At 49.2% G+C, this 25,987-nt stretch overlaps 1 protein-coding gene across 2 annotated transcripts in view; it reads right to left on the bottom strand.

Annotated features, from left to right (window-relative positions):
- Window positions 1-31: 31 nt before the first annotated feature.
- Window positions 32-25,987, bottom strand: part of CLSTN1 (calsyntenin 1) — an 80,112-nt gene continuing 54,156 nt past the window's right edge. For both annotated transcript variants that reach the window (XM_059052724.2, XM_059052733.2), the window contains 16 exons: window positions 25,478-25,673; window positions 23,449-23,657; window positions 20,298-20,447; window positions 19,998-20,183; window positions 17,167-17,415; window positions 16,739-16,860; window positions 11,664-11,826; window positions 7,973-8,029; window positions 6,521-6,678; window positions 5,300-5,448; window positions 4,780-5,006; window positions 4,104-4,274; window positions 3,614-3,759; window positions 2,428-2,563; window positions 1,952-2,136; window positions 32-1,578 (listed from right to left, as the gene is read on the bottom strand). In XM_059052724.2, the coding sequence (XP_058908707.1) occupies window positions 1,384-1,578; window positions 1,952-2,136; window positions 2,428-2,563; window positions 3,614-3,759; window positions 4,104-4,274; window positions 4,780-5,006; window positions 5,300-5,448; window positions 6,521-6,678; window positions 7,973-8,029; window positions 11,664-11,826; window positions 16,739-16,860; window positions 17,167-17,415; window positions 19,998-20,183; window positions 20,298-20,447; window positions 23,449-23,657; window positions 25,478-25,673 (2,699 nt within the window). In that variant the 3' untranslated portion in view covers window positions 32-1,383. The remainder of the gene's footprint in view (window positions 1,579-1,951; window positions 2,137-2,427; window positions 2,564-3,613; window positions 3,760-4,103; window positions 4,275-4,779; window positions 5,007-5,299; window positions 5,449-6,520; window positions 6,679-7,972; window positions 8,030-11,663; window positions 11,827-16,738; window positions 16,861-17,166; window positions 17,416-19,997; window positions 20,184-20,297; window positions 20,448-23,448; window positions 23,658-25,477; window positions 25,674-25,987) is intronic.

The raw sequence follows: 25,987 nt of genomic DNA, 5'->3' as shown, positions 1-25,987 counted from the left end.
AAACAAGACCAAAAACAACCCACTCTCCCACTGGAGTTAGAACAGACTTTATTGTATGTATACACTTTCTGACCTATCATCAATATACACATCTGAAAAGTGATACCACGGCGGCTACAGACAGCGCGGAGGGTCCCGTCTACACGTTAGCGTCTATCCACGGTCTAAACAGAGCAGCGACAGTGACAGTACATGGAGGGGTGGCCACACACGACACAGGACAGCTGGCAGTGTCCTCGAAACTAGCAGTCACGATCACGGAACAGCGTTCAGAATTATTTTCTCCCCCGTTTTAGAAATCTAAAAATTTACATGTAAATTAAAAACCACGTGCCGCAGGGGTTCTCGCTCCTGACTGCGGTTCTCTCCCTTCACCACCTACTGGGCATGGGTTTCACCGCCGGGGGCTCTGGGGAGGAGGGGCGCAGGTGCTCCGGGAATCGAGCACTGCCTTCAGGCCACTGGGCGTCATTTCCGCCAGGTTCTGAGTACAGATCCCCCAGGCCTGCTGCTGTCTCCAGACCAAGTGGTCAGAGGGTCTGCACCATCCACATGATCGAAACATACTCTCACGAGCAAGGAAACCTCCATCTATTCGGTATGGACCCCAAGGCTGCACCTGAGTCCAGGTCCCTGCATGAGGTGCTGCCGGGTCCTCGGAGAAGGGAGCAAACGTGGCCAGGGACCCCAGCTCCCCGCAGCCCTCAATGGGTAGAAACCCAAAGAAAAGACCTGGCCGTTTCCAGCCTCCAAAGAGGGGTCCCTGATCCGGTCCCCTCCTGCCGGGCAGCAGAGCAACGTCTGCGCTCCTTTCTCCTCATCTTTGGGGAGGCGGGGGCGGCGGGATGGGCAGGGTCTCCGGTCCCTCCCCTCCCACGCTCAGTGTCTGCTCTCCACTTTGCATCCAGCCCCGGATTATGCTAGCACAAAAGACACGAGGAATCCCAATTTATTTACAAAATATTAAAAAGTCAGTTCATCATCTACATATTAACCCCATTCTGCCATTTTATACATGCACTAGTTTGGAAAAAATAAAAACTTTTTTTTTTAAAAAACAGAAGAGGATTACCAGGTAGGAGTGAGCGACTCTAACCCTTTGTCAAGGAGTCCAGTCACTGCAGCTTCTCCGGAGTTGACATCGGCCGCAGAGCGAGCGTCAGCTCCTCACATAACTTAAGAGCGAGCGGGGCGGACGCACGGAGGGAGCAAGGGGGAGCCTACGGTCCTGCACACCAAGCGCGGGCGGAGATCGGCGGCGGGGAGGCTCTGCAGACCTACTGGCCAGAATGACTTTGTACACCGTGGACCCTCGGGGCGGGCAGAGAAGACAGCAGAGTCTCCCGAAGCAGGCAAGGAGGCGGCGAAGGGCGCGGCCGCGGCTCAGTAGCTGAGGGTGGAGTCGTCCCACTCCAGCTGCTGCTGCCGGTTCGCCGGCTGCTGCTCTCCGTGCTCCCCCTCCTCCTCCTCGCTGCTCTCCGACTCGGCGCTGGTGATGTCGTCCTCCTCGTCCCCGTCCTCGCTCTCCTCCTCCTCCTCCTCCTCCTCCTCCTCGCTGCTGTGCTGGTCCTCATACGTCTGACAAAGAGACGGCCCGGCCAGGCAATGGATCCAGCCCCCTCCCCGCCCCCTCCCCCGCCCCAGCTTGGGACCCAGGGTCTGTCCACCTGCTGGAAGCCACATCCCACGACCCAGCAAGAGGGGCCGGACCAGGCGCCTCACCACAGACCAAGGGAAACAAAGCTCCGGTCACCACCCACACAGCAGGACCATGGCCCTGAAGCAGCCCCGCACCCGGCCCCAGGTTAGCCGCGCGGGGTCACGGCGGGGTCACGGCACGGGCCACGCAAAGCGCGCGGGCCACGCAAAGCGCGCGGGCGTGAAGGTCACCGGGCCTCCCTGGGGCCCCGGCCCGCGGGTTCTCGGTCGGGGCGGCGCCGCCCTCGCCTACCTCCATGGGGTTCACGGTGATGGTCAGGGCGGAGTCGTCCCAGTCCATCTCGTTCTCTTTGCCGCCGTCCTGGTCCCGCATGGCTCTCTGGTGAGCGGCCCGGATCCGGAACACTCCCAGGACGATCATGAAAACCAGGAAGCTGACACACACCACGATGACGACGGTCGCGGTGCTGGGGACGACTGCGGGGGAGCGGAGACAGGACGGCCGCGATGACGAGACCCGGCCCGTCCGCCGTGGGCCCGCGGCCTCCCCTGCTCGCCCCGGCCGCCCCCAGGCAACGGGCCGGGCTCCGAGAAAAGGCTCAGCACGGGCTCAAGTCCGGGTTCGGCCCCCCGCTGCCCCGTCCACGCTCCGGGCTCCCCGTGTGACGTGGCACAACGGCCAGGCCGCCGGTGGCTGTTCGGAGCGGCGGCGGGGGAAGCGGGGGGCTGAGCTCCGGGCAGGAGTCGCGAGGGGCGCCCCAGGCCTACCTGCGAACGGGTGGGGGTTGGCCAGGTTGTGACCCGAGAGGTCAATGAAGGAGCGGCGCTCGGGGTGGACGAACTGCGGCTGCGCAGCCATGTGGCTGGCGTGCTCCACGGGGCTGGCCGTGTGGATGACGCTCACCTGTGGCGGAGACACGGGGGCAGCCCGAGTGTGTCCGCGGACGGGACGGCCACGCACCCGACCCGCACCACCCAAGTGGGCCCTGGACCGGTGCTGGTGCGCGGAGAGGAGAGGAGAAGCGGCCAAGGAGGCCGCTGTAACCGTGGGAGGCTGTCACACAGCCAAGAACGTCCTGCTGCTGGAACAGCTCACTTTTATTGTATCCAATTAAATAATCCATCCACCACAGACTAGAGGAGAAGACGCGGCGGCGGCGGCAGCGGCCCTTCACCACGGGTGGTTGGAGAAGCCCGGGCACGCAACGTTGCCCCTCTTTTCCCAAAACTATTAGCCACGTGAAAGAGCACAAGTCACAGCCTTGAAGTTCCTTTCAAATCCGCTACCCTGTGGCTCAAAGGAAACCCTCACGGGCTCCTCAGCCCTGTGAGTTTAATCCCGCGGCTACTGGGTCACAAGGGAAGTGTTCAATTGCTGAGGGTAACTCTGGGTCCCTCTCTCCAGGGCACAGGAGCGCTGAGTGACACAGGAAAAGTGTCCGAGCAGGACGAGTGCCCTCGGGCCACCGCAGCCTGAGTCCCCACGACCACGTTCAGTGGAGAGCAGCCCTGCCGGTGCCGGCGGCAAGCCTCGCCCTGGGCCGAGGATCTGTTCACGGCAGGGCCCGCCGTCTGCAAAGCAGCCCCGGCTCCCCCGGCGAAAGCAGTGTCAAACCTCAAGAAACCACCTTGGCCCTCAGCCCGAGGCACGGACCGCCACTCGGTCCTGCCCACCTCCCTCCAGAGGCCGCTCTGACTCTCCGGCTAAGGCAGCCTGTGAAGGGGGCACCGTGCTGTGCCCCGGCCCGCCCGTGTGCGACCTGTGTCCCCGCAACCCTCTGCAGGTCTAATGGGGAGCAGCCCCCCGGCTGGGAAAGGCGACCCTCCCCAGGCTGAGCCCCAACACTGGCCACCACGAACGCTCTGACAAATCGGCATTTGCAAACATCATGGCCGAGAGCGAGGCGCCCGGTCACCATGCTGCTGGCCCTGCCCGGCACCGCCCGGCACCCACCTCCACCTGGAACTCGTTGCTGACGTAGCGACCGCTCAGCTCGGAGCAGACGAGCTTGAACTTCCGGTCAAGCAAGGACCTGGTGTGCCAGTTCCGATAGCGCAGGAGGTGCAAGACCTCCTCGTAGCTGGCCATGGTGTCGACACCTGCGGGGAAGACAGCGGTGGCTGAGCTTAGGGACACGGGCCCAGGGCAAAGGCAGGCCGCAGGCGGGCCCAGAGCCACCCGGCCGCGCGTCTGGCTTGCCAGCTGTGGGGGCGTCGTCCCCTGCTGAGGGGCAGGTGCCACACGCGCCCAAACTTCCACCCACTATGAGGACGGGACACCAGGCAGAGCTGCGCTTCCCTTCCCGTCTGGGAGAAGGTGTGTGGCCACCACTCATCCTTTCCCACCTCCCTCCAGGACTCTCTCCAGCTGCTGAGCTGGGAGGAGGTAGGTGGGCGCTGAGCTCTGAGCCTTCACTCTCCCGGCCTGGGGTCTGGCCTCTCACCTGTGAAGACCACGCCCAGGTCAGAGCTGCTCACTTCGATGCCCTTCTGCTGCAGACGGGCCGTGTCCACTTCTAGGCTCTCCTGCTCTCGGTTCAGCTCCTCTCCATCCACCGTGACCTCGCAGGTGTCCAGGTCGTGGACAATCTCCTCCGACACCAGTGACTCTTGAACTGCAAAAATGGCCCAACCGGCAAAAGCAGAGGCTGCGGATGGAGCCCCGGGCGGTGCTCACAGCGACGGCCTGTCTGCTCACCCTCAAACTCACAGAGGCCTTTGAGGGACCACGGACGGAGGTACGGGACAGTCATTTTCAAGAACTGGGGGTGCTTTATGTGTCTAGGAGGACTGGCCACCAGGAAGGCCCGAGAACGGGGGGGCCAGCCAGCAGGAGCACCCCTACAGCAGCAACCCCTGCCCTGGTCTCCATCCTCTCAACCCACAAGAGCCACCCAGACACTGACGTCAAGCTGGAAAAAAAGATGAAAGGCCCCTCCAGGTGGGTTTCCGAAGATCCCAATGAGCTCTAGCCCACGGGTCAGACTCCGGAAGCAGACCCAAGAACAGCAGCATTACAACATTCAAGTCTACAAGATCACAGAGGAAAAGGGCCAAGAAATAAGTAGCAGCGGTGGGGTTTCAGCCGCGCACTTGTGGGCGACTGGTCCAGGCTGTTACCTGTGGGGTCCTCGTCCCCTTCTCCTTCGGGCTCCACCTCTCTCGTGATGGTGCTAATGATCCGAAGCTCGGGGAAAAGGAAAACCCCCTCCAAACTTTCAAATTCGGAAGCCGCTCGAGCAAAATGGTGGACGCCACTCAGACTGATCTTGGGCTCTTCGGGCTGCAAAACCATCACGTAGCCGTCCGACGGCGGGACTGGGAGGCAGGCGGCCTCGTTAAAACACCTGCCCACAGGGAAGGGGACGGAAGGGTCAGGGCTTTAGGAGGCGGCTCCTCCAGCCACACAGACAAAAGCGCTCGGAGGTGGACCACAGGATTCCACAACTACCCAGGGGGCGAGACGCCGGCCACCCTCGGAATGTGCTTTCAAACATCACTCACGCTTTCTGGTAGCGAGGGACGGATCACCTTTCCTTACGGAAGGGAGACTGGGTTGACTTAAAAACCTAAATACACGCATTTTCTTCTCAAGGGTCACTGAGCAAAGACAGGTTGATTGTTAAAAGTCAGCACATACTTGACCACGCTGGTGATTTTGAGTCTTCGGATCCCGGGTGTGGGAAACTGTCGTGAATTCAGGTAGGAAATGTGCTGCATGGCCTTATCCACCTCCCCCACATCCTCTCCCTCCAAGGTCAACACCGACCGACTGGGGTTGGCCTGGATCTGAAATGGCACCAAAACAGAGAGACGGGAACAGAATAAGGTTCTAACTGCAAGAAGCTGAAACCACGAACACCCCGACAAAGAGGATTAGCTTGGGATTGATTCGAATTGGTGACTTGGAGAAGAAAAGCTCACATAATTCCAGTGACCGTGACCCTATTATATGATGGTAAATATCTAAGGCACAGACAGATCTGTGATATAATAAGAAACATATATTTGGTCTTTGTCCCTGGTTTCTGGCACGGAGCTCCTAAAACTTTTGGAATTTCCTGAGGGACAGGGGCATCTTTTTTTATTCCTAATAAGCCCCTTTCAGCCACCCCAGAATTTATCTTAATGAGGTGACTCTTGGATGTGGGCTGGCTGCCAAAGAAACCAACCATGTGATTACAATGGACCTTCAGCCTCACCTCTAGACTCTGGGGAGGGGAGAGAGACTGGAGATTTTGAGTTAATTAATCAACAGTCATCAATGATTTGATCAATCATACCTACATAACAGACCCTCCACAAAACCTTCTAAATGACAGGGTCTGGAGAGCTTCTGGGCTGGTGGACACAGCGAGGTGCCGGGAGGGTGGTGCACCTGGAGGGGGCGTGGAAGGCCTGTGCACCCTCCTCCACTCCTGGTCCTGTGCCTCTCTTGCCCCTGCCTGTTCCTGAGTTGTATCCTTCATAATAAACCAGTAATAGTAAGTGGACTGTTTTCTGAGCAGTTCTAGCCAATTACTGAACCTGAAAAGGGCGAGGGATTGTGGGAACCCTTGACTTTTTTCAGCCAAGCGTGGGTACCGGAGGCCCGGATCCTTGCAGCTGGCACCAGAGGAGCAGGCGTGTGGGGGGCAGTGGGGCCTGGTGCCCAGTTCGTGTCAGGACTGAACTGGATTTACAGGACGCCTGGGGAGTTGGGGTCCAGGAGCTGGAGAATTGGTGTGAGAAAGACATCCCACGCGTGTGGTGTCGGAGATGCTGTGAGTAAAAGCAGCTCAGGATCAATCCTCATGCCAACAGCCTCCGCACTTGTGCTGGAGGAAGTCGCGGGTGCCGTGCAGGTGGGTGCTGGTGTTACCTTGACACCGCTGCCGCTGTCTTCGGGGATGTGCAGGTCTAGCCCCTCTTTGCAGGTATACAGACAGTCAATCGCTTTCTTATCTGTGAGTTTCCCGGAACGGATCGTCAAGCCAGCCAGATTACCTCGGAAAAACTGAGTCATGTGCAGGTCACCACCTGCAGAACACGGGGGTGGAAAAGCAGCAGTTGTGAGTGCAGCCCAGGGCCTCCTGCTTCACTCTTCAATGTGATGTTACCGGTGGTGGCAGCCTGATGGGTGGACATGCGGGTTAGTTCCTACCAGATCCTGTTAGCCTTGCAATCGACATGGAAGCACAATGAGGAAATTAAATGGTTTATGATCATGCGTGTGGCCCGGAGAAGAGATGAGCTGGGGGTCCCTCCCCCGAAGCCCGGAAGCCAAGAGGTCCCGTGAGTGTCCCCACACATGCGGCCACTTCCTGGTAAGGGTGGCCCTTGCTGCACCCGTCATCATGGTACACAAGTGATGTCCTACCACTGCCAGCCTCTTCAACCACTGCCTTCTCAATCAGCTGCATCAGGCGCTGGGTTTCTATTTTTTTTTGGCTGCGCCACGAGCAGGGATCAAACCCCGGTCCCTGCACTGAAAGCGCCAAGTCCTAACCATTGGACCGCCAGGTAATTCCCCTGGGTTGCTTTTCCTAACTGAGCATACTTGGGGAATACATACAAACTCGGGGATGAACGTACACAGGCAGCAGCAGAAAGATAAAAGGAATGCGAAAATCCCACCCTGCACAAAGCCTAGGTATCAAGGCCGCCTACACGGCTATTTCGTTGAGTCCCAGTGTGCCTGTCTCCTACTACTGAGGATAACTGGGAAGAGTGAAGACGTTACAAGAAAAAGCCAGAAGGTGGCACTTGACAGACTGTAACAAAGAGCCAAAAGCAGGAGGTACTAAACCCTGTTCTTACACTGAAGGAGGAGGAGAGACCAATTGTCAGCAGCATGCCTCACTCCGGATAAGGGACATTAGACGCTAAATCGTCACTAGGGATTGAGATTTCTAAGAAACATTATTTAAAACTTATTATCAGTCAGGACAGAATATCTAGACACGAGTCCTTTCCCGTCTCCTGGTTCAGACACACGAGAAGCAGGAGGTGTGGCCTCCCAACCAAACTTAGCCTGTGAGATTTCAGCGGGACACCCCGCACGGTGGGGGGGGGTCAAATCTGATGAGGAAACAAAAAATTCCCATCAGTGCATTGCATTAATGAGTCATTTGCTCTCACTTCAACTGGGATCAGAAAGGACAGAAAAGGGAAATCCCATGATGCAGTGGGGCAGCATAAGGCAAAGCAGCAGCTCAAATAGTGTCTGGGACCAAAATGCAACTTGGGTGTCTCATGCGAAATGCACAATGAACTGATGTCTCGTCTTTCAATGAAACACAACAGTGAACCGTAGGCAAGAAAGTCCAGCAACCTGCAGAGGCCACAGGCACAGGCTCAGTTTCATTGTCATTCTCAACTCCTGAATAGTCTGTAGAAAAGCAAGACAGACAATAGAAAAGGACCGAGAGGTTAGGCTCTTCAAACTGGACCCTGAAAATCAGTTTTGAAAAGCTACCAAACACAAACACAAAGAGAAAAATTCCCCTCCCATCCCTCTTGGGGACACACTCCACACCTGGATGAAACCTGTACTTGGTCACCTTTTCCCACAGGGATATTTACCACCCCCGGGTGCTTCTTTCCATTCTTTTTCTTTTTAAATTTATTTAAGTATATTTGATTTACAATACTGTGTTAATTTTACAGCAAAGCGATTCAGTCATACATACATATTCTTTTTCATGTTCTTTTCCATTATGGTTTATCACATGGTATTGAATAGACTGTGGTTCCCTGTGCTCTACTGTAGGACCTTGTTGTTTATCTCTCTCCATTCTTTTATTCCACCTTCCCGCAGCCTCCTTGCCAAAACACAGGTCGGATGCAAAATGAGATGAGTAACAGCTGTGCGCTGAATTCACTGATCTCCTCAACCTGTCCAGGCAGGACACTGCGACGTGGCAGCTGGCGCTGATGGCAGAGACGTACCTGGTGCAAAAGGCACCCACCCTGGACCACAGCGCCGGCCTTTTTAACGGGGAAGACACGTGTCAGCGTCCAAAGCCTGGTATGTAGTGAACATGTATGTCTTTTCTGAAAGCTCAAAAGGAGTTCACATCGGTTTAGACTTTGACTTCCACGTGACAGAGGAAAGAAGGCATTTTTAACCAGTTTTTCTGAACAGAAAGGGAGAGTCGGAGGTTAAGGAACTCACCCAGAGAAACATAATCGGTGACGGGTCTGGGGACGGCGGCTGTGGTTCCCGACCAGGGTTCTGGGTGGAGGCACCCGCCCAGAGACGGAGGACAGAATTTCCTCTCTCCAGGCCACACAGTGGGCACACGGCTTCCCTCTCCCCGCCCCACACCACGGTGCAGGCCTCACCACCTCTCCTGCCACGGCCACACGGGGACGAGGTCAGGTGCGCACAGGTGAGCCCCGGAGCCCACACAGCTCCGACGTCCCCCTGACACACAGTTACAACTGACGTTTCGGTTGATCCCATGAAGCGGGCCTCCAGCCCAGGCTCCCCACAGTGAACTTGAAGGGAAAGGGACTTCAAATCCCCTGAAAGGAAGAAAGGAGATCTTCTTCCCCCATTAACTAAAATTTTTAAAACTTGTGTTTGGTTTGGAAATTTAGGCAGATTCTTCTGGCTGAGGATGCTGAGAGGGCTGAGGTAGAAAGAGATGAGAAAGGATGAAAAGTGACTGCCGTCTGATGGCAGAGACACCGTGACATGAAGAGGAAGGCAGGGTGGGACGGGGGGCGGGGTGGTGGTGGTGGTGGTAATTTTAACCCATGTAACAAAGTTCCCAGAATACAAAATAACATTTAGGTTCACACTTGTCTTCTTTTTTTTTTTTAATATGTAAATATCATGCCTCTTTTCAAAAAAAATATTTATTTATTTATTTATGGCTGCGTTGGGTTTTCATTGCTACGCACAGACTTTCTCTAGTTGTGGCGAGCAGGGGCTACTCTTGGTTGAGGTGTGCAGGCTTCTCATTGCAGTGGCTTCTCTTGCTGCGGAGCACGGGCTCCAGGCACACAGACTTCAGTAGTCGCAGCACGCAGGCTCAGGAGTTGTGGTTTGTGGGCTCTGGAGCGCAGGCTCAGTAGTCGTGGTGCACGGGCTTAGTTGCTCCGTGGCATGTGGGATCTTCCCAGACCAGGGCTCGAACCTGTGTCCCCTGCACTGGCAGGAGGATCCTTAACCACTGCACCACCAGGGAAGTCCAACACTTGTGTTCTTATTCTTTGTTTTTTTTGGCCACGCTGTGCAGCATGTGGGATCTTACTTAGTTCCCTGACCAGGGATCAAACCCGCGCCCCCTGCAGTGAAAGCGCAGAGTCTTAACCACTGCACATCCAGGGAAGTCCCCCGTATTCTTATTCTTATTTTTAAAATCATTACTCAGAAATTATTGTTTAATTTTGGGAAGGAAGTTTGAACTAAAATTTTAAGAGTAACAACTAAAAGCTTCCTGAAATTTTAAGGGTAACAACTAAAAACTTTCTAATAATTTACTCCTCACTCCTTGGTCTCACGTTCTACTTTCTCACAGATGGACTGTCACCAATAATAAATGTGGGAATTTGCTGAAGAAGTTCACTGTGAAATACTGTCTTATTCTTTTTCATCTGAAAGGATCTGCGGGAAATTTATGAAATTCAAATTCTCCTAAAAGCAGCAAAACTGTCTTGGCAGTTAGGCTCTTTCATAAATTTCTATCCTAACTCAAGGTATAATGTTTCCAAAGGGAAGGAAAAAGAAGGCCTATTTAGCAGGTACATGTAGTGATGACACCCTGAAGTGACACAACACAGAGTCAAGGGCAAAGTTGGAGTGGGGGGGGCCATGAATCTTGAGGGCAGACCAAGGGGTCTGGGAAAAATCCCATGCTTAATTTTTACTAACTTCTAAAATTTAGTTCCCCTTTGGTTATAAACGTCAGCCACAAATCACAGGAATATTAGAAGAAACTATGACTGTGCCGACAGATATCACGTCCTACCACGTGCTCTGTTGCAGATACACAGCATGGTTACAAAGCCCCTCCTGCTCTGCCTCCTGGCGGTTAATGGAGGTGCCTGATCTTCATGAGTTAATAAAGCGGCACAGGTGTTACTACTTTACAAACTTATCCTTTTAGTACTTTGATAACTGTATTTCAGTTTAATTGGTCGCCTTTGAAGTCCTATGTATTTTATTTTGTTTTATAGATTACTAAGAAATTATCCTGAGAAAGGTCCACAGGCTTCAGAGACCACCTAAGGACTCCGTGGCACAGAGAAGGTTAGCACCCCTGGTTTGGTGGGTCAGAGCGCTGGGCCTGAGTGCACTGGCTCCAGCGGTTCAAATCCTAGCACCACAGAACCAGCTGGTAACACAGCTCACTACTTCTCTGAGCCCCGGTTTTTCAGCTAGGAAATAGGGCTAAAAAGAGCTGCTGCCCCACAAACGCATTATTAGGATTAATGAGATAATGTATGTGAAGCCACTGGCACACAGCCTGCCACTCAGAAAGGAAGAATAAAAGGCATCGTCTCGCCGGTGGCTGCCATCCCGTCCCGTCCTGGTCTTCCAGCAGAGACGGCCGCGGCCTCTCCCCCAATCCTCACTGAAGGGGCTCCCGCCAGGTTATCAAGTGCTAATCACTCTGACGAGCCCCCCTGGCCGAAGCAACTCCCATGTCTGTGCCCGATGTGATGGCTGCCCCTCTGTTTTTGTAAACTTTCCAACGAACAGGTTAATTTATAAATAATTTATAAACAAGGTCCTCAATGACACCCTCCCTCTGCATATCTCCGCCTGGACCCCCGGGAAAGGAGTCCCCATCCTTTAACGCCTTCATCAAGCATCGTAAATAGAGCCCCTCCTGGAGCCTGGCAGCAGCCACAGCCCCCAGAAAGGCTACAGCGGGCAAAGGAACGAAGAGAGAAAGGAGAGGACAGTAAGGGACGTGAGACTCTGAGAGGAGCCTGTTTCCACCAAGAGAGCAGAGAAGAAGTACTGCATTCTCGCAGCCTGGAGGGGACGGCGTGCCGACGACCGGTACCTTGCCAGCACGCTCCCACCGTGAGCCGGGCTCCGATCCTGGATGCGTGAAGTGGGTAGTCTTCAGTCACAGAGAAGGGCTCGTGAGAGACACCGTCCACATAAAGAGTCACGTTTGGGATTTCCACGTTGAGGACATAGTGATGCCATTCCTCGTCACAGACCTACAAGGCCAAGCGGGGGGGGGGGGTGGTTAAATGTGAAACGTCCACCTTCCCTCTCACCCAAAGACGCAGCCATGAGAGCAACACAGCTGGACACGAGAACAAGTCACCCAGAGTGAACCTCTGTCTTCCTAAAAAGGAAAAGACTTAAAATGACAACAACAAAGTACATCTCATCCCACCACATCTCACCCCAAAAGGTCAAGGTGACACTACCATCTCTAGGGCTCTTCAGACATGGGGGCGCTACTCATCTGTCATGCGACAGGACTCCAGACAGGGAGTTGCCCGATTCCCTTCTGCCAAGAGCACGACACCAGGAAATTCTAGTATCGGCAGGATGGACACCATCCAGGGGGCTGGCCATCCCTTTTCTGGATCAAAATGAAAAACGTGGCACTTCCCTGGTGGCGCAGTGGTCAAGAATCCACCTGCCAATGCAGGGGACACGGGTTCGAGCCCTGGTCCGGGAAGATCCTACACACCACGGAGCAACTAAGCCCGTGCACCACAACTACTGAGCCTGAGCTCTAGAGCCCGCGAGCTACGACTACTGAGCCCACGTGCTGCAACTACTGAAGCCCGCGCACCTAGAGCCCGTGCTCCGCAACGAGAGAGGCCACCGCAATGAGAGCCCGCACACCGCAACGAAGAGCAGCCCCCTGCTCGCCGCAACTAGAGAAAGCCCGTGCGCAGCAACGAAGACCCAACACAGCCCTAAATAAATAAATAAATAGATAAATAAATAAATAAATAATTTTTAAAAAATGAAAAATGCCTCCAGTTTCTGAACGAGGCCCACTACAGCATATGTGCTTTCTTTTTCGGTTCAAAGGTGACGGTCTAAATAAATACGAACATATAGCTCAGATGGCCAAATTCAACTGAACTCCTCTCCTATCATGGAGGAGCAGCCCCCCAATATCTCCCCTGCTGTCACGTGGGGTGCTGGTCTGCAGTCTCTCAGGCCCGGCTGGTCTGGCATTCCCTGATTTCTGGCTTTAGAGGAAGAGGCAGACATGCAGGAACAGGGACAGGCAGAGAAGGAGACGCTATGGGATGAAATTTCTAAAACTGTATTTTTAAAAAGCCTGCCCAGGGACTTCCCTGTGTGGTCCAGTGGTTAAGAAAATCCGCCTTCCAATGCAGGGGACATGAGTCTGATCCCTGGTTGGGGAACTAAGATCCCACATGCAGCAGGGCAACTGAGCCCGCACACCGCAACTACTGAGCCCGCACACCGCAACTAGAGAGAAGCCCCTGCGTCACAACTAGAGAGAAGCCCGCGTGCCGCACCGAACGGCCTGCGTGCCGCAACTGAGACCCAACGCAGCCAAAAATAAATATTTAGAAATAATAAATAAATAAATAAATCAAAAGCTTGCCCAATTTACCTTTAAATTCTGAGAAACTGAACCAAGGAGAAATCAAAAGCTAAAACAGACCAGAAACATCAAAATAAATGAAGAAATTACCAGAGATTACCCTCCAAAGAAAAGCAGCTGCTCTTGATAAGTCTGAGGAAAATATTCAAATCTCTAATATTGTATATATGTTTATCATATATGCATAATGTACATGTGTATAAATGTATAATCACATATTTCTAAATAAAGAAATTGCACAGTAATTCACTTTTGAGACAGATCTTAATTTTAGTTTCTTTATTTAAAACAAGTTCCGTAATATATGCTGCTTCAGAAAGTAATTTGTATTACACCCCCACTTTTTAAAATAGTACAGGTTTCTTGGGAGATACCATGAGCATATTCTGAGAAGAGAGTAGGAGAATTAGTATAATTTTTTAACTTCCTTGAAAACGCGGTGATTAGGGTAGTGAAACCCCAAACCACAGACAACACCCAGGACGACAGTGGTGACAAAGTCACTGCATGAATGCTGAAACAAGTTGGGTGCAGGAAAGCAACAGGGCTTCTGATCCCGGTGATACCAGAGTGCGTGAAGCCACATTTAAAAAAAATACTTTATGAAAACAACAGAAGGGAGAGATCAAACCCTAAAGCTAGTGGGAAAAAAAAAAGTCATGCTTTTCAAAGTGTAGGAAAGCTAATTTCATGTAAAACTGAGGGGGGGGGAATGATCATGACTCAATCCCGAAAAGTTTTTAAAAGAAAAAAAAAAAGACAACCAAAGGGAATAACCTCCCTTCAGATAATGAAACCATCCCTGAAAGACATACCTAAGGAAAGAGATGACAGTGAGAATCTGTTACTTCAAAACATGCTAGAAGGGCTTCCCTGGTGGCGCAGTGGTTGAAAGTCCACCTGCCGATGCAAGGGACGCGGGTTCGCGCCCCGGTCCGGGAAGATCCCACATGCCGCGGAGCCGCTGGGCCCGTGAGCCGTGGCCGCTGAGCCTGCGCGTCCGGAGCCTGTGCTCCGCAACGGGAGAGGCCACAACAGTGAGAGGCCCGCGTACCGCAAAAAAAAAAAAAAAAAAAAAAAATGCTAAAAGACATGAGGAAAATGACAAAACAGAAGAACATAGTTTGTAATTAGAGCAACTCAGAAATGAGGTGACGAAGCACAGGAATGATTTAAACAAAAGGGAAAGATACAGAAAACAGGTAAAGAATATCAACAAAAGATAAGAGGAGTCCCCAGAGAGGGAAACCAAAGCAATAGAAGAGAATACTAAAAACTATAACAAAAACTTTCCTGAAATACCAAAACTTTTGAAACTAGATACTGAAAGGCATACCACATATCTGGGAAAACAGACCTAAAACAACAAGGACATATTCGTAAAATTCAATGACCTTTAAAAAAAGAAGAAGAAGAAGAAGAAAAAAACACGTCCCATGGTCATCCAAACAAAAAGACTGAGGAGTGTTTTATGAAGGAAAGAAAATCAGGTTGTTGTCAGATTTTAACAGCAACATTTTACATCAAAACTCAATGGAGAGACAGATTTTCTGTTCTTGGGAATCTTACATCGGAGCCAGGGATGTTATACCCAGCCAAAGTGACCTTCAGTATAAAGGCCACAAACTATTAAAACAACACGTAAGAACTCAGGAATTGACTGTTCCCATGAGCCCTTCCTAAGAACACACTTCCTAGGACCCAAGTGACCAGAGATCAAGTGCCACAAGGGTGGTGACACTGACCACTGACGGCTGCTTAAATCACAAAGAGAAACAACCCAACGGAGCTTAAACAGATCCGAAACATACAAACCCCATTCTGATCAAGGCTTTAGAGCCCAGTCCCAATTTACAGGGTATAAGGAAGAGAGAGGAGCGTATTAAATGACACCACAGAGAGAGGAGCATGTTTTGTCACCAAAGAAATTCCAAGAGAGAAGAGGAAAATCTATAGATTAAAATAAACTCAAAACGTCTATCAGCCAATCCCAGTGTATGGCCCCTTATTTGGATCCTGATTCAAACAAACAAATTTGTAAACACGAAAGCATCTATGAGACAATTTGAACAAAAAAATTGTTCACTCATCTGTCCACTTTTACCTATGTGTGAAATTTTCCATGATAAAGTTTCTAAAACATGTAATCAGAAGAAACTGAATATATAAGTGTAGACTGTGGTTACTAAAACAGAACTATACCTAAAATGTCTACCTACATTGCAAATTTTTTTTCTGGATGATACCTTTCTTAGTTTCTTGAAAAAAACTGATGACAAAAGTTTCCGAGAAAGAAATGATCTATGTAAATGAAAATTACAACAGTAAGAGATGAACACTGCCAACTGGACAGTCACTTCATCTTTCCACCATCACATACTTTTTTCCTTTCTCATATGTGCTCTTAGGTATCTATCTATCTTGTCACTGTTTCAGACAATGTTATATTTTACCAGCTACAGGCACATATAACACTATGTCAGCTCTTATCCACAAACTCCACGAGGCAAATAAATTAAGCTCAGGTTTCCTTCTTGTCCCAACTCTAAATCACAAGAGGAAACGACCTGCTGTGATTTTAATGAAAAGGCTTTCTCAGTTTACAGCATCTCCTCACTTCCTGTATAACACACACATTGATTCTTTGCACATGACACCTGATCGTTATCATAGCAACTGTTAGGAAATCAGCTTTGCAAAGATATGACATCATCACAAGAAGTAAAATGTGCTCTAATGTTGAAACTATTAATTCCCACGAGCTAGTAGTTCGTGTGATGTCTGAAAGATGTCAAGATTGCTGGTTCCTTGAATATTTAAAATATCCCATCACACCCCCGAATTTGCTGAGGCACCCAGGGTCCTTGGCACAATTTGGGAGCCAAGGCCTTAAATAATAAACAAATACAAGGACCTCAATCCCAATTTTTAAGCAAGTGCTGCTTATCTCAATAAATTATAACACGATATTTGGGATTTAAAATGTATCATTTCTTTATACAGGCACACCTTGGAGATATCACAGGTTTGGTTCCAGACCACACCAATAAATCGAGTATCACAATAAGGCGAGTCTTACGAATTTATTTTGGTTTCGCAGTGCATATAAATTTATGTTTACACTATACTGTGGTCTATTAAGTGTGCAACTGCATTATGTCTAAAATATAACAGTGTACATACCTTAATTTAAAAATACTGCTAAAAAATGCTAAAAGTATCTGACAATGCAGGGTTGCCACAAGCCTTCAATTTATAAAAACTGCAATATCTGTGAAGCGCAATAAAATGAGGTACGCCTGTATTAATATTTTATTATAAAACACGTACATGTAAAAAAACAAACTTAGGCTTTCAGTAAAAAGGAGTTCAGTGGATTTAATTTGCTGTCCTATTACCCACAGACACAGAAATCATAAAATCTTAAAGAAACCCCCTGCCCATAAACAGCTGGTCCTGTTCACGGTCACAGAGCCCGTTTCATCTCTGAAAAAACATCCATAGCAGTGAGTTTTCCATGCACTCACCTGATTCAACTTCCAGTGGAATTCTGCAGGTTTGTATTTCTTCTCTTCTGAAGGATCCTGACGGAGGAGGAAAATAAGCCGGCAGCCGTGGACATAGAGTGAATAATGGTGTCGGTTCATATCTGCGAAGAGAAATCCTACTAGTAAACTGCCGACTTAAGACCCAAAGGAGAAATAAAAGCTATTTCTTTAACGGGTGGACTCTCCGTGGTGGGCCAAGGCAGGTTTAGGAAAAAACACGCTTGGGCCTTACTGAGAAGAGGGGCCCAATCCACTGAGTAAAGCTAACAAACGCCCAGACACCGGTGCAGTGTCTTGAGCACAGAACGTGTGTCACCGAGAGCGCGTGGGAGCCTTTAGGGCTCGAATAAGGTGCCCGCCTCCAGGCACCACTGCGGCAGACGCCCCTGACAGCGAAGCTCACCCACCTGTTCTGTCTGAGCCGCAGAGGACCGTCTCCTTCTTCCTGCCGAACGGCCCGTGCCGCATCCACACAGAGACCGTAAAAGGCTCCTTGGGGTTGACGGAAACGACGCCATCTGGGACCCTCACCCCTTGAGTGCCATTGAACTCGAAGACCTGGTCGCTGTCGTGGCCATTGTCAGTGGGGAGGCCGACGGTCCAGTTCAAGGAGCCGCCCGGGGAAGGGAGCAGCTCAGCCGTGCCAGAGGCGGCGCCTAAGCAACATGGAGACACTCAACTATGCATCATGCGACGAACTCAAAAGGTATAAGCATTTCAAAGCCACACTAAGGTACCGTCTTTGTTTTTTTGGTTTTTTGTTTTATTGAACTAGAGTTGATTTACAATGTTGTGTTAGTTTCAGGTGTACAGTTATACATACATATATAAATATATATATTCTTTCTTTTACATTCTCTTCTGTTATAGGTTAGTAAAAGATCCTGAGTATAGTTCCCTGTGCTACACAGTAGCTCCTTGTTTATCTATTTTATATATGGTAGTGTGTATATATTTATCCCAAAGTCCTAATTTATCCCACCCCTCCCCCCCTTTGGTAACCATAAGTTTGTTTTCTATGTCTGTGAGTCTGTTTCTGTTTTATAAATATGTTCATTTGTATAATTTTTTTTAGATTCCACATATAAGCGATAGCATATGATATCTGTCTTTGACTTACTTTACTTAATATGATAATCTCTAGGTCCACCCATGTTGCTGCAAATGACAATATTTCATTGCTTTTTATGGCCGAGTAATATTCCACTGTGTGTGTGTATGCGTGTGTATACATATATACACACACATATATATATACATATCTTCTTTACCCATTCATCTGTCAGAGGACAGTTACATGACTTCCATGTCTTGGTTATTATGAACAGTGCTGCTATGAACACTGGGGTGCATGTATTAAGGTACCACTTTTGTCTTAATGGTTATACAGTTTGCTAGTTTCAGTTTACTTTTCCTCAAAAATAAGAGTTTTTTTTATTTAAAAGATTCATAAATGATAACCATGGATTTTTTTAAAGGAAAAAACGAGGAGTATAACCTTTAAAAACTGTGAATCACTATGCTGTACAGCAACTATACGTTAATAAAAAAATTTTAAAAAGAAGCATTACTTGTGATCCCACCCCAATGTATTCACTATTAACATTTGGGTATAAACACTTCCAGTCCTTTCTTTATGCATGTACGCATATTATTAAAATATGTATAATACGTATGAATATATGTTATAAAATATGTATAATATGAATATATTATAAAAATGGAGTACTGCTATGTACATACCTACATATATTCCCAGTAATATTCTTTACAGCATAATTTTAAATGTCTGAATAGCATTTCATTGTATAGAATTTGAGCTGTGATATATTTAACTGATCTGTCCTGTGCACATGGAGTTGTCCCTGTTTTTTCTCTGTGACAAACCTTGCCTTGACAAGGACTTCTGTGTGTGTCTCCATGATTATTCCCTTAGGATAAACTCCTAGAAATGGGATACTAAGCCAAAGAACCTGAAACATTCTCACAACTTTTGTTACACACTGCCAGGCTCGATCTTCTTTTAAATTCATCCACAGAGGATTCTGCAACCTTTCACAGCCACTGGGCCCTTGACTTCCCTATTCCTAGGGGAAGCATGACTTGGCTGGCACAGCCTGGTCTTTTGAGCATCATACGATCTTGGTCCAAATCCCAGCTCGGCCACTTCCTAAAAGTGTGACCTTGGGCAAGCCACTCAGCCTCCCTCGGTCTCAACTAATTAAAGACGAGGCCAAGGCTGCCACCTCGGTGGGCCCAATGGGGAGACTGAATGAGATAACACATGTGGAAGGGCCTAGCGCGCAGTAAGCGCTCAAAGAGAAAATTCTTTCTACCTTCAAACTGTTCTGCTGAGAGAATGTTCACTTAATACCATAAAAAATAACGGCATTACGAGAACGTACACCTTTTACACTATACTTACATAGTATAAAATAGAAACTATTCCAGACCTCTTCACTTACATACGTTTAGGTACATGATTATGAATATTTGGACTCAGAACCAGGATGAGCCAGCAGAGAATATACTTTTTCCCTTGTGCTTATTCTTTGTATGACAATTTCCAATTCTGAAAGAAAACTGGTTGCCTTAATCTAACTGTCGTTATCACTTAGTGAAAAGACAGATGAGTACTGGAAAATGCTCCCTACAAAAGGCCCTTCCAAGCATCAAGAGGCCACTGAAGTTACTGGTGTTTTACCACCGGCCAAGTGGAACATCCCTCCTCAGCATTTTCCCCAAGAGGCATCCATACCTCACCTTTACCTCATTCAGACAAACCAGAAAAATATCCAAACTGACGGTGAAGATGGAGAACCAGCCTTGGGTCAGATTTGCGATCATTCTGTCTCTCAGCTGCTCCACGCCTTGTTTGTGGGACACAAAGACTATAAATTCGATGCAGGTTTCCTTAGTTTTCATTTTCTACTTCACGTTTGCCAAAAGCTACTGCATCACCTATAGCTTTTTTTTTTTTTCCTTCAGTCCTTACGTAAACGTCTCATTTCATTTAAAGCTCACTCCACTTACAGAATGCCTATTTTGATGATTCTCAATGCATGTTAGAGAAATACTTCTGCTTCAAATCAGTGGTTCTTAAAACGCACAGACACACACACAGACACACACACACACACACACACACACACACACACACATACACACACACACACACACACACACAGACTTATGCACAGACTTTTAGGGGTTCAGGGTCCCTCTCTCGCCTCCTTACCACAGAGCCGGTGAAGGGACTTCTCAGAGTAGGTGTCGCGGTCACAGCCCTTCCCTATGTGGCTGGTCTCCAGCTCCACCGTCACCTGCACTGAGGCCACCGATTCATCACACGTCTCCAGGTGGACGTTTGGGAAGAGCGCCAACGCACCGGTGCCAGGCTCGTACTCGACCCTGTTGTTCCATCCTGTGTGGGCCCACGCACGGGCGGCGGGGGGTGGAAGAAAACTCCTGTTAGGTCTCCGTGGTGAACAAATTTTCAGGGCCGGTGTGACAGCAGCAGAGAGACAGTGAGGCTCACCTTGCCACCCAGGGGTGCAGGTGGGCTTGATGTTGATCTTCACCAAAACGTCTTCTGTTGCCCTCTTCTTCCCGCAGTCGTAAGCCGTGACTGTCAGCTTGTACTGTTGTTCTTTCCTGTAGTTCAGCTTCTCTGTGTTTTTTATATAACCTTCCAAGAGGAAAAACAACAGTGAGAACCCAAACCCATTCTGCTTCTCTCTTCTTTTTTTTTAATTGACGTACAGTTGCTTGTGTCAGTTTCAGGTGTACAGCAAAGTGATTCAGATTTCTTCCCCCCCCCCCCCCGATTATTTTCAAACCCACTGTTTTTGACTTCTGTCGTCCTATGCTGAAACACAAAATGCACGTGCTTTCAGCCCTGGAAACACTGACATAGAAATAAACTGATGCTTGAGATAATTAACATTCATGCTTTCCTGAGCTTGAACACACACCAAATCCACCTTGAAGGATTGTTTAAGCAGAGGAATGAGGCTCCATTTATTCTTATAGTTGTATTTGGTTTTATATTTAAGATTTAATAGTTAACATGTAAGGGATGAAAGAGACAAAATAATTCAAGTATTTCAAATATTAAACACAAGATGGAGGGCTTCCCCGGTGGCACAGTGGTGAAGAATCCGCCTGCCAATGCAGGGGACACGGGTTCGAGCCCTGCTCTGGGAAGATCCCACGTGCCGCAGAGCAACTAGGCCCGTGCGCCACAACTACTGAGCCTGCGCTCTAGAGCCCACGTGCCACAACTACCAAAGCCTGTGCATCTAGAGCCCGTGCTCCACAACAAGGGAAGCCACCGCAGTGAGAAGCCCGCGCACCGCAACGAAGAGCAGCCCCCGCTCGCCGCAACTAGAGAAAGCCCGCGCGCAGCAACGAAGACCCAACGCAGCCAAAAAGAAAAACAAATAAATAAATTTATAAAACTACAAGATGGAGCTGCATTCAATACTTCTTGCTAAAAGATTTACTTTGTTAGAGAGAGATTTCCTACCCTCAGCCAGCAGAACAGAAGCCTGCTTTTTGAACATGAGTGCAAATGTCTGCAAAGCGTTTGCAATGTCCATCGTTTCATCAAAGATTCTGGACTGTGCATTAACAATGGAGACACCATAGCATCATCAGAAGCCATAACCTAATAAAGAAGCTGTGCTCCAGAATAAGTTAATTCTAGTCAATTACTACGGATGGCAGGGTGTCTGGCAGCGAGGTATCAACCTTCATCTTCAAGACGAGGCAGAAAAGCCAAATCTGATGGAGAACAGAAAACGACCCTAAGAGGCAGTCTCATTCGGAGGCACACTGACTGAAAGGTAGGGAGATAAAGAATAAAAACACCTCAGGTGGGGGGTTTGTATTAGATTTTGGTGGGAAAAAGGAAAAAGAGGGTCACCCTATAAGAGAACACAAGATTTGGTGCCAGAAAAGAGGCTTTCAGGGGACAGAGTAAAAACTTAAACGTGGCCTAAACAGACATTTCTCCAAAGGCATAGATGGCCAAAAGGTACATGCATGAAAAGATGCTCAACATAGCTAATTATTAGAGAAAGGCAAATCAAAACCACAATGAGGTATCACCTCACACCAGTCAGAATGGCCATCATCAAAAAGTCTACAAGTAATAAATGCTGGAGAGGGTGTGGAGAAAAGGAAACCCTCCCACACCGTTGCTGGGAATGTAAATTGGTGCAGCCACTGTGGAGAACAGTATGGAGGGTCCTTAAAAAACTAAAAATAGAGCTACCATATGATGCAGCAATCCCACTCCTGGGCATATATCTGAATGAAACTATAATTCAAAAAGATACATGCAGACCAAGGTTCATTGCAACACTGTTTACAACAGCCAGGACATGGAAGCAACCTAAATGTCCATCGACACATGAACGGATAAAGATGCGGTATATGTATACAATGGGATATTACTCAGCCATAAGAAAAAGAATGAAATAATGCCATTTGCAGCAACATGAATGGACCTAGCAGTTATCATACTAAGTGAAGTAAGCCAGACAGAGAAAGACAAACATCATGATATCCCTTAAATGTGGAATGTTTAAAAAAATTATACAAATGAACTTACATACAAAACAGAAATAGACCCACAGACATGGAAAACAAACTTATGGTTACCAAAGGGCAAGGGGGGGAAATAAATTAGGAGATTGGAATAAACATACACACACGACTACACGACTATATATAAAATAGGGCTTCCCTGGTGGCGCAGTGGTTAAGAATCAGTCTGCCAGTGCAGGGGGCAAGGGTTCAAGCCCTGGTCCGGGAAGATCCCACGTGCCACGGAGCAACTAAGCCCGCGTGCCTAGAGCCCGTGCTCCACGACAAGAGAAGCCACCGCAATGAGAAGCCCACGCACCGCAATGAAGAGTAGCCCCTGCTCACCGCAACTAGAGAAAGCCCGCGCGCAGCAACGAAAACCCAGTGCAGCCAAAAATAAATAAATTTTTTTTTAAAGTTTAAAAAAAAATAGATAACCAACAAGGACCTACTGTATAGCACAGGGAACTATAGTCAATATTTTGCAATAACATATAAGGGAAAAGAATCTGAAAAAATATATATATATATATATATATAACTGAATCACTTTGCAGTATGCCTGAAACTGACACAACACTGTAAATCAACTACACTTTAACTAAAAAACAAGAAAACTTAAATGTGAGGCAGACACACCAAGTTAGGTCTCGCTATGGACTGAATGTGTGTGTCCCCCCAAATTCTTACGTTGAACTCTTGACGCTCAATGTGATGGTAGTAGGAGGTGGGGCCTCTGGGAGGTGACGAGGTTTAGACGAGGTCATGAGGGTGGAGCCCTCATGACGGGACTAGTGTCCTTACAAGAGCAAGAGACTAGAGCGCTCTGCCTGCCACGAGAGGACACAGCAAGAAGCAGGTCCTCACTGTCGTTCGGCACCTCCACCTTGGACTCCTCAGCCTCCAGAACTGTGAAGAGTGAGTGTCTGCTCTTTGGGCCCCCCAAGTTTACGGTGTTTTGTTAGGGCAGCCTGAACGGACTAACTGTGAGTTTCACCGGAGTGCAGACAAAGTTTGGGTCTGAAGCCGACTGGCACAGAGGGGCTGCCTAGCCCATCCCCCCCCGCGGTGAGGAAAGAAGGCTCCTGGGTGCCCACCGTCTTTGTCGACGGCAAATGGCACGTCCGGGGTGACGATTTCATAGCTGCAGATCTGGCTGAACTGGGGCGAGCAGTCTGCGTCCACGGCCTCCACCCTCAGGAGGCTGTCATACTGCTTCCCCTCCTCCGCCGTGGCTTTGTAGGACTTCTCCTTGAACACCGGGGCGAACTCGTTCACGTCGTTCACCTGAATGTGCACAGTTGCTCTGCAAGAAGGGGGGAGGGGAAAGGCTGTGTGTTTTGCTTGTTTTTTTTACCCCAAGAATAAAATTCCGCCCTATTCTTAAATTTCCTTTAACTTTTAAAGGTAAAATAGGAATCTGGTTGTTTCTTCCAAGTCCTAGTGAGTAAGAGAGCTGGTAAAAAGGCAGTAATAGGAAATAAGAGACTTGGGATTTTCTTGACAATGTGTCGCAGGGCTGGCGGAAGGGAGATAAACTATATCAGAGGCATGTTTGCTCTCCAATCAACAAGTGAAAAATAAATATTTTGTTGCAAAATCCGGGAAATAATTAGGAAGAAGGGTTAAGAAGCACAGATAGAACATGGGAAATTATGAGCATTAAAACCAGTTCTGGGGGCTTCCCTGGTGGCGCAGTGGTTGAGAATCCGCCTGCCGATGCAGGAGACAGGGGTTCGTGCCCTGGTCCGGGAAGATCCCACATGCCGCGGAGCAACTAAGCCCGTGAGCCATGGCCGCTGGGCCTGTGCATCCGGAGCCTGTGCTCCGCAACGGGAGAGGCCACAACAGTGAGAGGCCCGCGTACCGCAAAAAAACCCAAAACAAACAAACAAAAAAACCAGTTCTGGGGCTTCCCTGGTGGCGCAGTGGTTGAGAGTCCGCCTGCCGATGCAGGGGACGCGGGTTCGTGCCCCGGTCCGGGAGGATCCCACGTGCCGCGGAGCGGCTGGGCCCGTGAGCCGTGGCCGCTGAGCCTGCGCGTCCGGGGCCTGTGCTCCGCGACGGGAGGGGCCACAACAGTGAGAGGCCCACGTACCGCAAAAAAAAAAAAAAAAAAAAAAAACCAAGTTCTGCCCTGCTTCTGTGGAATAGAGACCATCAGGAACCCACTGCTGGGGTCGCATCCACGGCTGACCCAACAAATGAAGGGCCTCTACCTGCCCTTCCCGGTTCCATGTTCCATCTCGCCAGCCTGGGCACAAGAAAACCAGGGGCGTCATCAGACCAGGCTACGAACAGAAAACTGTCAGTCTCACGTGCTACTGACCAGGGCACGTTTCTGAATCAGACAAGGTCCCCGACTGAAATGAGGTCTTTTTCAAGGAAAATGACAGTATCACATTTTGTAGAAAGGATGAGGCGTGATTCACTGGCGTGCAGCACCCCCGCTGTCCACCGAGACCCCCGCACCCCAGTGCTGCCCACCCATCCTGAGCCTCACAATGGGATACGTGACCTCACCTCACCTATGTGTCCTCCTTCCTCAGCCAACACACTAAGGAGAAACTCAGACACGACAAAATTACATTTGCCTAATGTCGAAGGGCTAGTAAGTGGCGGAGAAATGACTAGAAAAAGGCTAAATCCAAGTCTTGTTCAATCTTCCCCGTTACACCAGTAGTTCTCGACTGGCAGGATCGATGTGAACACACCCAGGATGGGGTGCAGAAGTCAGCTTTCTTCCACCAGCTCAAAAGCATTTCATGCCCTTTAAATTTACAGGAAAAAAAAAAGATAAACGTAGCAACAAAATATCTTCCTCTGGGAAAAAGTAGGCTTTTTGAATTTTAAGTGTCACGCCCTAGTTTCTTTACGAGAGTATCTGGTGGGATAAACTTACTCACTTGTTCATTTATTCAACACCTACTATGCGCCAGGCACTTGCTGGGAGCCATACACAAGGGTAAACAGGATACCTGCCCTCAAAGAGCTTACAATCTCACTGGGGACGACTGGGAACTAGCCTCTCTGCCTCATGTTTCAAAAACAAGAAGTCTTGGGGCAGCGGCAACTGTCACCACTTTCCACACACACACACACACGCTCCTTGTCCAGCTCACTTACTTATGAGACTTTTTCACGTTGGCCCCATCAGGCCCCTTCCCGCAGTCGTAGGCCTGGATGGTGAACGTGTAGTCCTTCTGGAGTTCACAGTCCAGTTTCTCTTTTGAGCGAATGATTCCCTCGCCAGTGGATTTATCCACCACTACTGCATCAAAGGGGACATTCTGCCCGTGAATTTTAAATCCACAAATCTCACCTAGGGAGTCAAAACAGCATGGGTTAGAATTTCCGCTACACAAACCCAGGGCACACTCCCCTCCTCCCCCAAAGAAAATAAACAACAACAATTTGGCAGCCAGGGGTTTAGGGGGGTCTGTGAACAAAGCAGGGGCACTTGTGCTTGGACAGGGGGTAAGTTCTGGGGCTTTAGTAAAAAGAAGCATGTTCTGGCTTTCCAAGCAACTTGTTTAAACTTTGCATCCATTCATGCAGGAATACAAAAGAGAGAAAGAGAAAAAATATAGACAGGCATTTCACAGGAGTACTTAAGAGAGCTCCAGGGCAAAGTAG

The sequence above is a fragment of the Kogia breviceps genome, chromosome 1, assembly GCF_026419965.1.
Source record: "Kogia breviceps isolate mKogBre1 chromosome 1, mKogBre1 haplotype 1, whole genome shotgun sequence".
NCBI lineage: Eukaryota > Metazoa > Chordata > Mammalia > Artiodactyla > Physeteridae > Kogia > Kogia breviceps.
The sequence above is the reverse complement of the archived record's forward strand: the minus strand, read 5'-3'. Positions and strand labels throughout refer to the sequence as shown.